A 15,971-nucleotide genomic window follows, 5' to 3' on the forward strand; every position below is an offset into this window, starting at 1 on the left:
GAGTCCAGTCCTGAGTCCAGTCCAGCTGAGTCCAGTCCAGCAGGCTCTGGTCATTAAACTTTGTCATTCCGGAGCTTGTAGTGTCCAGTCCGTGCGGTGCCTGTCCCTTGAGTTTCCAGGGCCTGTTAGTCATCAGTCTCCAACATCGATTTGAGAATAGGGTACTTGTTTCCTAGCACGGCCACACCGATTTACATCGGGGTGGTCGTGTCGGAAAAATCGGGTCGATCGCATCGCATGCGATTTGGTCGCATGCGATGCGATCGACGCGACCGACCGATTTTGGACCCGATTTTTTTTTTTAATGAAATGTAAATCGGGTCCCTGGGACCCGATTTTACATTGGATTCAATGTACGCGTATACCTGTGAAGTTATACGCGTCCCCTCGCGGGGCTCGCTGCGCTCGCCACGCTTCGGGCTCGGTGGCTCGCTGCGCTCGCCACACTATTCTATTCTCAACTCCACGCCGACGTGGATAGTAGGGGAATGAAAAGGTCGGAGGAAGCGCACCGCCGCCCCTCGCGGGCTCGCTGCGCTCGCCACGCTTCGGGTTGGCGTCTATCGTGGGGTGACGACGGGGACATCTATAATGTGAAATGGGTCATATTGGCCCATTTCACATTTTTCACATTTTTTCACAATTTCAATGTTAAAAAATATTTTAACATTGAAGCCTATGTTAAAATCGGGGGCATCGCGTCGGGACCATTGTTAATGGTCCCGACCGACGCGATGCCCCCGATATTTTACCTTTCCCGACACGATTTCAATGTTAAAATATTTTTTAACATTGAAGTCTATGGGGAAATCGGGGGCATCGCGTCGGTCGCGTCGGGACCATTGTTAACGGTCCCGACCGACGCGATGCCCCCGATATTTTGTCCTAGCCGGCCAAATGGACCTGATTTCAAAGGAAATCGGGTCCATCGTATGGATCGTGTACCTTAACTTAAAGGTACACGATCCATACGATTGTGGCCGTGCTAGGAAACAAGTACCGAGAATAGAATTAAATCTTCTGACTGCCGTAATGGCTTTGGTTTATCAAAAACCGATTGATGAAAATGGCAGCGGATTCAACAATCAAGGGGCTGTTTCTGATAATGCAGATTTGACTTTAAATTTTTTTTTAATCTGCGTGTCTTTAATGTGGTTGGAAACAGCTGCATTGAATAGATGTGTGCCAATACTTCAGACATATTAGTCTGTTAGTGGTTTTGTAGGGAAATGCTCCTAATTCCCATCTTTTTTTTATTTTCTGAGTTCTAGTACATAATATTGATTGAATAAAAGTTTATTTGAAAACAATGTTATAACCAGTGGCTATCACTGCTGGCTTCTAGTGCTACCTCCACCGTAAGTGTGAGTCCAATCTGCATGGCGCTAGTTTGCAGGGCTGGCTCTACCATTGGGCAGCTTAAGGAAGCTGCCTAGGGTGCCGGTATCTGTGGGGACTCCACAGAGTCTGCCTATCAAAAAATTAACGATACCTTTGCGTTCCAAGTGAATTTGTCAAAACAGGTGTGAAAATTCTCAAGCAAACATTTGTATTCATCGTAGTTACCTGTAATGTTTTTACCTTTATAAAGGAAATATAATCTTTTTTTGCACAACATTTTTTTATTTGAATTTATATAACAAATGTGAGACGCTGACATTTTTTGTGGATCATTTTGGCACTGAAAGGGTTAATGCAGGTGGTGGCTGTGGAACGACTTAGATGCCACCTCCACGCTTTCACTTGAGGGTCTGAGCATATTGGTGGCAGTGTTGGGTTGGGGGGGTCAATAGGTTGAAGCTTTACCTAGGGTGCAGAGAAGCCTCACACCGTCCCCGCTTGTTTGTGCTCCCGATGTTTACATGCTACCATTTTTCATGATTTCAAGCAATACATAAACTGTCAGTTACTTCAGCAGCTTGCTTTTAACCTCTTTATACAACATATTTTACACAGCAGAGAAGATTCCCATCATACAGTTGTCAGTATGTCACACTACCTCTTATTTTGAGAATCATTACATCTCCTTATAAGCAACAAAGAACTGTAGGAATCTTCTAATTCAGTCTAAAATACCCATTTATCACTTTCACATGTAAGAAAGGCCTCTCTTATGCCGAGCTTTCCATTAAGTGTTTTCATTTGATGAGTTTAGATACACATTAAGTACTTTCATTTTGCTCACATACAGTAGTTGCTAACATTCCAATCATTTGCAGAGAGACTCTGCTGCTGATACAAAGCATCTAATCGATTCATGCGTAACATGGTCTTTGTAGTCATGTCACCAGCGTGTCGTTTATGGCATTTTTGATATTTGAAAATTTCTTTTCAACAAACATTATTATATAGAAGAGAAAATATTTTGGGGGTCATTGAGGTGCAGTCAGAGTGGCTATAACTCTGCTGCTTCCAATATATAGCACTGTACGGTAATGCAACAGGAAGCATCTATACAAGCAGATGCCTCTGTCTTCCTTAGTGATCCAACCTCCCTAGGCTTTGCCAGTATCTGATCAAAGCAGCCATCATTTGCAGACGCCAATGACGTCAGCCGCCAGCCTTATCCACGGTCCGGAGCCCGCAAATATAAGTCAGTCTCCACTGACTTATATTTGTGAGCCCAGGAGAAATCATTTGATGGTCGCCGGCCATTGAATGATTTCTACTGCTGCGGGACATGTGCAGCATAACCCATCCCCTTGAATGGTTGTGAGGGGATACGGCGAAGGGCATTTATCTGTCAAGGAGGGCACTCTGGGGCTTGGTAAGCTGCAAGCTTCGCAGCTTACAGAGTCAACTAGAATCGGGCCCTATGTGCTTTGTTTTGATGCATTGTAACCTTCTGTACTATGTACTTTTGTTTTTGATGCCTGTAAAGCTTCTTGGTTCACATAAGTGAAAGAGAGCTGTATAAATACTAGTAGTAGTAGTAGTAGTAGTAATAAACAAGCAAATGTAAAAGAAAAAAAAACATCCAATAAAATACATCGGTACTTATGAGTTATCTGGGCGCCCGATTTTTTTAATTGTATGCCTTAAGTTAAGGCATACAATCAGATGCGATGCGATATCGCATCGCATCGCATGCGACCATCGGATGCGATGACCCGATTTTTCCATAGGAATCAATGTTAAAATTGACGGAGTCCATTTTAACATGGAATTCAATGGGAAAAAGGGGTCCTCTTCATACCCCTACTATCCAAGTGGGCATGGAGTTGGATATAAACCTGTGGCGAGCGTAGCGAGCCACCGAGCCCGAAGCGTGGCGAGCGAAGCGAGCCCCGCGAGGGGACGGTATTCTATGTCCCCTCGCGGGGCTCGCTACGCTCGCCACGCTTCGGGCTCGGTGGCTCGATACGCTCGCCATAGGTTTATATCCAACTCCATGCCCACTTGGATAGTAGGGGTATGAAAAGGACCCCTTTTTCCCATTGAATTCCATGTTAAAATGGACTCAGTCCATTTTAACATTGATTCCTATGGAAAAATCGGGTCATCGCATCGCATCGCATCCGATGGTCGCATGCGATGCGATGTGCCCGATCCGACCCGATTTAGAAATCGGGCGCCCGGATAACTCATAAGTACCAATACATCATCCACATATGAACAGGATCTTAAAGCATGATTCCCAACCAAATTTTACATAGGGACTAAAGAGCAGCAGTCTCACCAGTAAAAATCCACCACCATTGAGTCCTCAGTGATTGTAGTGGTTTTACATTGGAAGCACTATCTGCTAATCACATTCAGGACTGCAATTGACAGATATAAACTTCCAATGGAAAAATGCTTTCCTGCCAACTCTTTAATATGCAGTGTAATGAATCCACTGTTTTAGACCCTCCACTCCCTAACTTGTAGCAGAGCGCAGCAGAGGGAGAGGCAGGGTGGACTGATCATCAGTCCCCCCCTGTTGCATCTGGGCACTGCATATGCTCTCAAGGTGAGTTCAGGAGTGACGTCGGTGTCCACAGACCACTGTGTCACTTCCATTAGGATGCAGCAGTAGGAAAAAGATCCTTTGAGAACTTGTGCAAAATGGATTTCATCCATTGAAGACGGGGAGGCAGTGGGACAGCCCAATATATGCGATGCTGATGCAAACTGGCCAGTGGTCACATATGTTGTGCCTGGAGAGTAGTTAAGTAACAATCACTAAAGGTCAATACACACACAACGATGTGTCACATTGCAGGTGATCGCTGGTGTACGACGGATGAGAATGACCACAAACGATGCAGGACCTTTTTCTATTGAAAAATTAAACAATGTTAACGACCATAGCCAAATTGACCTGCATGCATGGACGATGGCTATGGTCTTTAACGACTGCGGGTACGCGCATTGTTGGTAGTAGTCCGTCATTCACAGCATAGACTCTAGACGATGTTAAAAGATTCACCTCCTAAAGGACCCTGCACGAAGTCGTTCTGGGTTGTTCAGGAGGTGATTTATAATGGGGTCGTTCATCATCATTAATAAGACATCGTAGTGTGTGTATGGGCCTAAAGTGTTTGGAGTTTGAGATAGATAGATAGATAGATAGATAGATAGATAGATAGATAGATAGATAGATAGATAGATAGATAGATCTGCCTCCTTCTACTGTGCTTTCAAAAATGTAAAATAAAGAATTTATAACAAAAAATGAGCAACCACTAACAACTGCAGATAAGAACCATCTAGTCTGCCCCATTATTGCCCATTAATACTTATATGAATGAAACATGTATACATGCTCTGAGTTGGACTCATCCTTGTGCTTACAGATCCCATATGAGATCACAGCTAAGTTCTATCTTGCATGAATAGGAACAGTATGGAAATCAGAGTCTTATCGACAGGCCTGTGCTCTCCCAGTTCACAGATATACATATAAATATTATGCTATGCCATTTAAGCTTTTGGGGCTAGATTCTCTAAGCTTCAAAAGTGATAAAATGGAGAGTGATAAACAGCCAGCCAATCAGCTTCTACCTGCCATGTCACATACTGTGTTTGAAAAATGTCAGACAGGAGCTGATTGGCTGGCTGTTTATCACTCTCCATTTTATCACTTTTGAAGCTTAGAGAATCTGGCCCTTGGTCTTACCTTTTTAGCCAAAGTAGAACATTAATAGATGTGCATGGAAATTTTAGTTTTGTTGTTGAGTTGCTCTTTACTCATTACAAAACTAACAGGAGTTAGATCTGCTAACAACATTCTATATCCTAAACACAGCTGACAATGTTGCTTGTAGTAGTATCAATGTTATCTAACCTATATTTCATATTTTCTTATAAGCTGCCCTTCATTTACTGTACACAGATTCACTCAGACTCAGATGAGGGAGATAATTCCATTAAATACACTATTTCGGGAGAGGGAGCTGGTTCCATTTTTATCATTGATGAGCTGACGGGAGACATACATGCAACTGAGCGTTTGGACCGGGAGCACAAAACGTTCTACACACTGCGAGCCCAGGCCAGAGACAGGCACACGGACAGACTGCTGGAGCCAGAGTCTGAATTCATCATTAAGGTGCAGGATATTAATGACAGTGAACCACGGTTTCTGCAGGCACCATATATCGGAAGCGTCCCTGAGCTATCTCCTGTGGGTAAGTTACACTGATCGGGAGGTATGGCCCAAAAAGTTGTATAGAAATTAACCTTTACTCTGTCCTCCTTACAGGTACATCTGTTATGGCGGTTTCAGCATGGGATGCAGATGACCCAGCCTACGGAAGCAGTGCAAGAGTCGTATACAGTGTTCTAGAAGGAGAGAAGCACTTCACTGTGGATAGCAAGACAGGTTAGACTTGTTAAAGTGCATCCATTACCTGTATGCAAGGGTTCATCACTAAAGGTGTGTGCACACGGTGTGATTTGGAGGCTGTCGAAATTGACATTGGCTGGCAGGAATGAAGGGACGGCGCGTGGAGGAAGGGAGCAGGGGGCATGCTGCATTGAGCAGCATGGCCCTCATTCTGACATTGTAGAAATAGACTGTGCCACACAGACGGTTTCTACTTATGATTCCGATGCCACAGGGCCGCGCATTGGGATTGAATCAGATGTGGGCGCACATGGTGAAATTTGAACCAATTTGCCATAGATTTTGATCATATAGTTAAAATTAAAACCATATAGGTGCTTATCGCACCATGTGTACACACCATTAGACACAAATCACAGGTTTTCCTAGATAAAAAAACTGCATTCCCCTTAATATTGGTAACTGCCCACAAAATGTGTGGTGAATGGTATCATTTACGACTAGTGCAGGTAGTATACCTTATTCATAATGCTCGGGACAAGAAGAAATTTGGAAAAAGGATTATTCCGTATTTCAGAATATATTTATATTTCAACGATGTATCTTGAGGTATCTTGCATTTATGTTGTACAAACACCTCAAACACATGAAATACACACATATATATTTTATTTTTGCATAAAACAAGGTTTCAAAACATGAAACAAAGTTTGTGTACTACCTCAGGCACTGAATTTCAATGGCAAGTAATCATTTTCGGTACTTGTGTGGTTTCACGGCGCCAGAATGGCGCTTCGCTCGCCCACGCTGCCGGCTGGCGCCGTGAAACTACACAAGTACCTCATTTTCTTGCACATATTTATGTAACACAGTATGTAACACAGTTACATATCATGTCCCCAGTAGTGTTTTATTTATTTTTTTCACTTTCTGGAATGTATAGTTTTCGGAATAATTTGGATAACAGATATTTGGATAAGGGGCACACAACCTGTACCACAAAATGCTCTTAGTTATTATATCCTTTAAGTAAAAATGATTATATAAACCAGGCATTCCCAACTTCGATTTTCAAGGCACACTAAAGTTGTCTATACACTGTGTACCCAGCTTAACAGGGTTTAGTGATATCCATGCTTAAGCACAGGTGACTTAAATAATTCCTCAGTTATTTAAATTGATTCTTCTGTGCTAAAGCCTGGATATCACTAACACTTGGACTTTTAGGTTGGGTATACACCTATAGGTATATTTGCAAATCAATTCATCTGTAAATATCATGACTGATGTTACAACTGACGAGGTTGGTAATGCATTTACATGGACCTGCCCAGTTTTGCATAGTCAATCACTGCCATCTGGTGCAGAGGGTATATGGGCGGCTGTCAGATTGCTATACTATGTCTGTAAACAATGTTGTTCACAGTCGTATTGATGCTGCACACTGATGGACAGGACAGTGATATAGCTGCCGGCCAATTGAACGGCCAATATATATTGGGCCAGTATGTATTCAGCATAAATGTGCCATGAGGACAGCGAAGAATGCCTAGCATATAAACACAAGTGCACAGACAATAGAATTGAAATAGATAGACTGCTCTGTCCACACGTTGGTTAGGTAGGATGGGCCACCTTTTATAATGCAATATATTAATGTGCAGAAGAGAAGACATTCTCTTTATTATAACTTGCAAATTGATGAGCAGCTATAACTACTTTATATATGTAAAGTATCTCAATCAGCCTGACAGCTGCTTATAAGCATATATTTAAATTGTTCAGACAGTGCAATTATTCAAGATTTGCTGTTAGTAAACATAAATAAGTGAATGAATAAAATCAGATATCACTTTTTAGCATGAATAAAATATATATTTTGCAGAATTGCACTCATGTTCAAGTCCTCTTCATTTTCCAGCAGTAAATTAGGTCACACTACAATGCATTTTTAAATTGCTTACAGTTACAATCAGCCCCAGGGCTTAGGTATCATAGTCCGTTTTCTACAGCCGTCACATTACCGCATGTTGTCCATTAATTATTGATGCCTATTAATCTACTGTAGGTTGCTGTCATGGATACTTGAAGCAGACCTTAGGAAAGTTGCACATAAGCAGCATAAAACCTACATCCTACGTAGTTTAACAATTTGACAGTCACTTAGTCCTTAATTACAAATTCCAAGTGCCAAGAAAAGCAATTCAATCACACAGCCAGTGTGCTGTGTACACATGTAGGTCTGACAATGCTAGTGAGAATGTCATGTAGGCGAGATGTATAAGTCAAGATAAAATATTCACTTTAAAGGCACAAGGGGCCTAATTCAGACCTGTTCACTAGGCTGCATTCACTCGCAGCCTAGCAAACCGGTATATGCCGCCTGCCGGGCGAGCAAACGCCCACCTGCCTTCACTGAGCAAATGGCTGCGGATTCATGCAAATGGTGTGTACACTTACACATCCATTCGCATGCAGCTGTATGGGTGAAAAATCATTCAATAATTGCCGACCATCTAATTATTTTTTTGCCCCATTCCCAAATAAAAGTCAGTCACAGCTGTCTTTTATTTGCCATGGACATGGCCGAATTTGGGGTGGGTACTGACATCAGCCACGTGCCTCAAGCAGGCTTCGACATGCCTGTGTTCACATGGTGACGCCCAGTGCACCCACTGTTTTTGTGGGCACACCCAGGAAACAGTGGGCTTACCCATGCGACAACCTCATACCCACTCCTCTCTGTGCCAAGGCCTTGGTGAGTGTGTGATACTCGCCAAAGGCGTTCGCACAGCTGGTCTGCACATGTGTATTTTTGCCCATACGCAACATCGGTCCCCAGACAGAATTCTCTATATAGCATTCAGACCCGACTCAACTGTAAGTACCCTGTATTCTACTGTTAATTGTAAGTATGAGTGGGTTTGGATTTACTCGGATCTCGAAAATTACATCTTATTGGCTATCTGCTCTCATTTATTTTAAATAGCCAATAAGGTAAATACAGATGAATCCAACTTAAGCTAGTTCGGATAAAATCCAAACTCTCATCTCTACTAAACAAAATCGGCAACCATTCTTTATAGGTGTTAGGTGCAATTTCAAGATGAACTATCTTTAAAATACAAATTTTCAATCAGTAAAGAAATTCTTTGTATGATCTTCATAGTTTCCATAACATTATAATTCCTGTATTATGCCCTAAATATGTCTCGGTTGACTTGCGGACTGCTAAATACTTGACACACTAATAACTACATTGACAAATTAGAGCTAATTAAAAACAAGTATGTTCAAATATGTTCGAGAGAACACTAAAAATAAAACTTGTTTACACCATACATTATACATTATGTGTCTGATCAAACTAAAATTTATATATTCTAATGTATTTATGCTTAACCCATGGAACAACTACTTACTGTAGCTTCTAAACAATACATTTGTGCCCAAAAACACATACCTTATGCATTCACCTCACATTCATTAACAGCACCCCTGTATACAAAATACAATACAAATTTTAAAACAAAAATGTTAACAACTGTTAATAAAACTATTAATATAACTGTGGAGAGCTACATGTTGCTTAACTCATGCAGAAACGAAAGGTTCCATATGATTTAAGCATCCAAGCCATGTAAGAAAGGATCAACAGAGAAGATAGCGCAATTATCTTCTCTGTTAATGCCCAACTCCTACATCATCCCAGTGTAGAGAGCAAGTTATAGCTCTCTACAGCACTTAACGTTTTCTGCTATGCAGCAAGCAGGAAAATGTTAAGCAAATGTACCTTAATTAATGCCATCTGAATGCACTTGCCTGTAAAAAAAAAAAAAAAACTTAATTTCTTATGAAAAACTGCAGAGACAGATGGATCTTTTCCCATCAGCCCCTGTAGGTGAGTCTAACTCCTCCAACTCTCCTCATTCAGTGTGTGTGTATATGTATGTATATATATATATATATATATATATATATATATATATATATATATATATATATATATATATATATACAGTTCCTAGTTCTGGCACTCTGGCACTCGCTATAGTGAAACGGTATCTTGCCTGTTACCATCTGCCAAAAGGGACAACTCGCTGTAGTCACCCACACAACCACGTAGTTGCAGCGGCACTCAGGACCAATAAAGAAACACACAGGGGCAGCCCAATGTATGCCAACGTTTCAATAAGACTTTACTTATTTTCCTCATATATATATATATATATATTAGAAAGAATTACCACAGGATTTTTTTATTAAATAAACAAAACCACCACAAGGGTTAGAATGACGTACCGCAAGTGGCAGTATACAACACCGCAGAGAATACAGCATAAACAAGTAGGTGCAGAGCACTGTTACCACTGCCGGAGCAGTAACACTGGCCTGGACTCCACAGTCTCAGCAACGCTAGGCCACGCCCCTATGCGTTTCGTCACACGGACTTCGTTAGAGCCCTCTGTTTTTCCAATAGTGACTATGCAAGTGCTTTCCCTGAGAGGGTTAAGGCAGAATAGCCAGTATAGCTATTATTACTAAATACACCCCAAAGAATGTGCACAAGCATATGGTTTTGAGGAAGAGATGGGTGTGACAGATTGTCCATTCAACCAAAAATTCCCAACGTTCACATTGTCAAAAACAGGGGTTTGGGCCACAAGGCCATACCCCCAACCTGTGAGGATACCCCCCTTTTTACGATGTGCGGTTTTGCCACGCGGATTACACATATACTATTATCTTCTAGAAGGTGCAAAATAAATAAGAAGCATATTCTGATTGCTTGCCAATAGCAACATCTCATGTGAAATAGAACTCCCATCTTAAATATCCCCCATAGAGTATAACAAATATATGAAAAAACTTATATAAAATGTAGCTTCTTTATTTTAAGGGATGTACACACAGGACTCAGTCCCGGTAATTTGGACTGAGCCCCGTGTGTATAACAAAATGTAGTTAGCCGCCAGAGATTAGATGGCTAAGTACAGTACAGTATATCCTGCCTTCCCCAGCTACGGCCAAATACACAGTGCAGGTGGCATCTAGTGAAAATATTATTGCCTGCAATGTCTATTTGGCCGGGCGATAACAACGCTGCGGGGCTGTGCATTGCTATCGCCTGCTGTTTACACACGGGCCGATTCTCCGTAAACTTCTAGGCGATTTTGATGGTGAATCGCCCCATATGTACTCAAAGTCCTCACAGCTACTTATTGTCTCAAGCATAACTACTGCAATACATATCACACCTGCAATCTGATGTCAAAGTACAAATAAGTATGGAGTACATTTTAAGGTATAAAATAAGCAAAATGTCTAAACAGAATTCCTCTGGCTAATACGTATACTAAGACTGGCCCAATGAAGCTCTAAATGGACCCTTAGCAGATATCACCATGACGGCTGAGCATTGTTCTGCTTTCTATGTGAGATTGTTTCTATAAATTTATTTCTATTATAAGAATAAGCAGTGGTTAAAAAAAAACATATTGCCACTCTCAATAAGAAAAAGTCTTCTAAGGGGTCTTCTAAGGGGCATATCCATTTAGCTAATTACCAGACGAAACCTTAGGGTAGTAATTTTTAACCTTTTTACCTTGCGGCACACTAATTAAGATTTTAAATATGCCAAGGAACACCATGAGATTCCCACAGGCAAAACATATTGGCCCCCACAGGAAAAAAAAAAAAACCTATAGGTCCCCATATAAAAAAGAATCACATTAGTCCCGACAGGTAACAAAATAAAATAAATTGTCCCTTTACATGAAAAGAAGAGACCAGTAAATAACAGTTGAACTGGTGATGGTGGCTGTAAACTGGTTTGGGCATCTCTAGATCTGGGGATACACTTGAGAACAGCCACGGCACATTGGTGTGCCACGGCACAGTGGTTGAAAAACACTGCCTTACGGGCTGTGAGGAGAAATCCACTTTAAATACACCCCTCTGGATTTAACATGAATGGAAAACCATTAGATTCTGCTTTTTGTACGGAATCAGTGGTTTTCTTTTCCGCACATTAAGGTATATACAGTATAGGAAATAAACAAAAAACCTGCACATAATTTTATGGGTGAGATTCAGTAGGATGAGATTTTCAGAAATGAGAGATTTGGTGAGAAATCTCCAGTTTTTTTAAAATCGGCAATCATTTACACTTCAAAATCAAACTGGTTTAGCAGTGTAAATGATTGCCGCTTTAAAAAAACTCTAGATTTCTTACCAAATCTCTCACTTTCTGAATCTCTCATCCTATTAAATCTCACCCTATATGACCCAAATGTTAAAAATATGCCAGATCATTACATTGAATGTTATTTAATACCTGTACACTAGGGCGGAGTGAAAAAACTGAAATTGAGAAATTCAAAATCGGCTAGTGTGGAAAAGTTGTGACGACCTGAATAAGAAATGTGCAAAAGCTTTTTGATCTGAGTCAACATCTTCTGTTCTGGCAAGAGGCCTGAAGTTTCACTTTTTTGGTGAAAATAACGAAACCTATAAAGATGCTCCGATCTAGTTAAACTTATGTCAGGATGTCGTAGAGTGGTTCATTAATATACTTTAGCTTAGTAAAAGAGAGTACAAGCTTGTCCTAGTGCAAAGTGACTGACTTTGGCTGGAGAAAAAATCCCTAATAATTGACCCATTTTCATGGTGAATATTGTGTGTTTTCTCCTGAATGTGTTTATAATAGAAGAAGCACAAATACTCTAAATAGAATTTCAGTGACACTGTGTGAAATAACTGCATAATGGCCCTTAATCAGACCTGATCACAGTACAAATTTGTTCTCAAAATGGACAAAAAAAAAATGCTGCACTGCAGATGGGGCAGATGTAACCTGCAGAGAGAGTTCAATTTGAGTGGGGTGTGTTGAAACTGAAATCTAAATTGCAATGTAAAAATAATGCAGCCAGTATTTACCCTGCACGGAAACAAAATAACTCACACAAATCTAAAGGTGGCCATACATCTACAGATCGATTGTCAGATTGGGCCGGTTGGAACAAATTCCTGGAAATATCTGAATGACAGTTTTTGGCAGTTTTCCATCATTTCAAAGCAAATGGTCAACTGTCATTTGCTCTCATCCATTACTAGGATTTTGTTCCAACCAGCCCAATCTGACAATAGATCTGTAGATGTATGGCCAGCTTAACTCTCTCTGCACATGTTACATCTGCCCCACCTGCAGTGCAGCATTTTTAGCCCATTTTGAGAACAAATTTGTACTGCGATCAGGTCTGATTAAGGGCCATTATGCAGTGTTATATTTCACACAGTGTCACTGAACTACATGAAATTGGATTTATGCTGCTCTCTTTGCAGTGCATATACAAAGATAGACAATCCTGTGTATATAAACAAGAAATAACTGTTGCAGTCTGTTATTGAAAAACAGTAACTGTTACAATAAGTATTACAAGTAACAGTGTAAACTGTCTAATGTATCATTTTACATATCACTTCTGTTTATTGACAGAAAAACAGGTATGCATCCCCTATGCTGGGAACATGAAAGGGCTGCATTACAGCATATAATTATGCCAAAGATAAGCCAATATATTAACAGTTAAATACGTTAAAGTGCATTATGCTGTAATAAGTGTAATACTGTAAGTATTGCTGATCAATTCTGCCTAGAAATGAACACAGTGAGTGGCATATATGTACTGCTGGGCACCACTCATAGAATGATTAACTTGTTATTTTTGAATCAATGTTCTTGATTTTATTTTTCTAAACATTAGAAGTACCGTATATACTCGAGTATAAGTCGACCCGAATATAAGCCGAGGAATCTAATTTTACAACAAAAAACTGGGAAAACGTATTGACTCAAGTGGGACCCTCACTCGAGTATAAGCCGAGGGGGGCTTTTTCAGCATAAAAAATGTTCTGAAAAAGTAGGCTTATACTCGAGTATATATGGTATTTGTTTATTACAGCATAATGCACTTCAACATATTTAACTGTTAATACATTGGCCTATCTTTGTATAATGATATGCTGTAATGCAGTCCTTTCATGTTCCCAGCATAGGGGATGTTTTTCAGACCAATTCATGTTTAAAATAAACTGCCACAAGTAAAGACAATAAACAGAAGTGTTTTAAATCCTGCAACTAAAGAACAAAGTTTAACCCATTGTTACTGAACTTACTGGAGCATTCAGTAAAAAGTTTGTTGGGCATTAGAAGACACATACTGTAGGTGCACTATTCTATTAAGGGCAAACAAAAGGGATTTACCCTGTTTTTTTCAGTCACTTTGCACTAGGACAAGCTTGTACTCTCTTTTACTAAGCTAAAGTATATTAATAAACCACTCTAAGACATCCTGACATAACTTTAATTAGATCGGAGCGTCTTCATAGTTTTTGTCTTTTTCACCAAAAAAGTGAAACTTCAGGCCTCTTGCCAGAACAGAAGATGTTGACTTAGATCAAAAAGCTTTTGCACGTTTCTTATTCAGGTCAAGTCACAACTTTGCCACACTAGCCGATTTTGAATTTCTCAATTTTGTTTTTTTCACTCCGCCATACTGTACACACAGATTTGCTGCCAACATCCAATCAGGTGCTAATGTTTTTTCAATAGAGTCATTTTATTGTTTTAAAGATAGGCATTTACATTTAAAAAAAGAATGATAAACAAAGACATCAAGAATAATTATCCTATGGAAAATTCAATGTAATAATAACGATGAACAATATTACTGTAAAAAAAAAAAAAAAATATTATACTGTCCTATCATCAGGTGCTAATTTTAATAAATAACTTCTACCCCATTGCCTTGTTGCAGTTTCAGCAGCAGTTCTAAAGTAAAAAGAAGGCAATCTACACCTGATAGCCATGCAAGGGATGTCGGCAGCAGGGATACTGAACATTTTTATCTTTATGATCTTCATCTTTGTTATGTTCATTCTTGGTTTAATCTAGTTGTCATTTTAGGACATGCTGTAACATATGCCAAGTGCTTCCTTGGTAAGCCTATACAGTTGTGTCTGATCTTTACCTGTAGCAGCTGCTATTCCCCATGGAGTGTATGATCCCAGTTATTGCACAGGTCTTTTGTACATACATAAGACTTATATACTGTAAGAGATTCTGGGATAAATGTACTAAGCAAGCTGCCCCCCCCCCCCCCCCCCCTTCCCCCCTCTCAGCATGTTACACTATTCCATATAAAGCAAAACACACTGTATTTTACTTTGAATGGTATTGCTACAGTTTTTACATTTCCTGCTTAAGCTCACCAAGCAGCGGCAGGTGCCTTGTATACTTACTTTTAGATCCTTGAGCAGAGATAAAGATATTGCAATGTACAGTTTATACGTACAAACAAAAGAACAAATAAAATCAACAAAGCAAGAATAGAAAACAGTACAAATCAGGGAAATTGTGTAGAATTTTCGATGTGGCAAGTGGCCAAAAGGAATAGCATAAACAGGGTGACATCCTAACGGATGCCAGGCAAGGATAATCTCAACAAACAGAGGTCAAGACTGGCAGCAAGTGAGAATAGTCAAAATGAGTATCTTTAAACAATGCGAGACTACAAACTGATATAGAGCACAAACCCCTAGGCAAGCTATTAGAGACAATGAGTGAATGGTACAGACAGCCAAATAATAAACCTACAGTAACCAATTCCCAGGAGCAGATGAATCCAGCCCCCACAGCAGTGATGATAATGCTAAGCACCTTAGAAACAGAGAAGTTATGTAATGTCAATGCATTCAATGTAAACTGTAGAAACAGACTGAGATGCAGTGGAAAACCTCACTCTCCCTGTTTATATCCCAGCCATAGATTATTACTGCTATAAGGGAAAATCCAAGGTGCCCTTTCAGATCGCCAGGGTATCGGACAAGCCTTGTGCAGTGGTGTAACAATGAAACTGCAGTCCAAGCTGTGGCTTGGGGGAACAGGTACTGTGGGGGCACATGGTCTCTGCAGATTCCAATGGGTCTGGCCATCTGTATGGAAGCTGCTTAAAATGTCTCTTTCAAAAATGTCCACCGTCTTGGAGGAGGCAGATGCTAGAGGTCCTACTGTAAATGGATAGATGCTAGAGGTACTACTGGGTAGTATATATCTCTACCCAGAAGTTACAGATTCCGGGTAGTAAATAAGAAACCACAGGCAACAAGGATGTAACCTCTGGCACCGAACATGAAAACC

At 40.4% G+C, this 15,971-nt stretch overlaps 1 protein-coding gene across 2 annotated transcripts in view; it reads left to right on the forward strand.

Annotated features, from left to right (window-relative positions):
• CDH22 (cadherin 22) overlaps positions 1 to 15,971 on the forward strand; it is a 246,165-nt gene that overhangs the window by 168,370 nt on the left and 61,824 nt on the right. For both annotated transcript variants that reach the window (XM_083147879.1, XM_083147878.1), the window contains exons 3-4: positions 5,318 to 5,612; positions 5,687 to 5,806. In XM_083147879.1, the coding sequence (XP_083004005.1) occupies positions 5,318 to 5,612; positions 5,687 to 5,806 (415 nt within the window). The remainder of the gene's footprint in view (positions 1 to 5,317; positions 5,613 to 5,686; positions 5,807 to 15,971) is intronic.

This window comes from Crinia signifera, chromosome 6, assembly GCF_055691185.1.
Source record: "Crinia signifera chromosome 6, ASM5569118v1, whole genome shotgun sequence".
Taxonomy (NCBI): domain Eukaryota; kingdom Metazoa; phylum Chordata; class Amphibia; order Anura; family Myobatrachidae; genus Crinia; species Crinia signifera.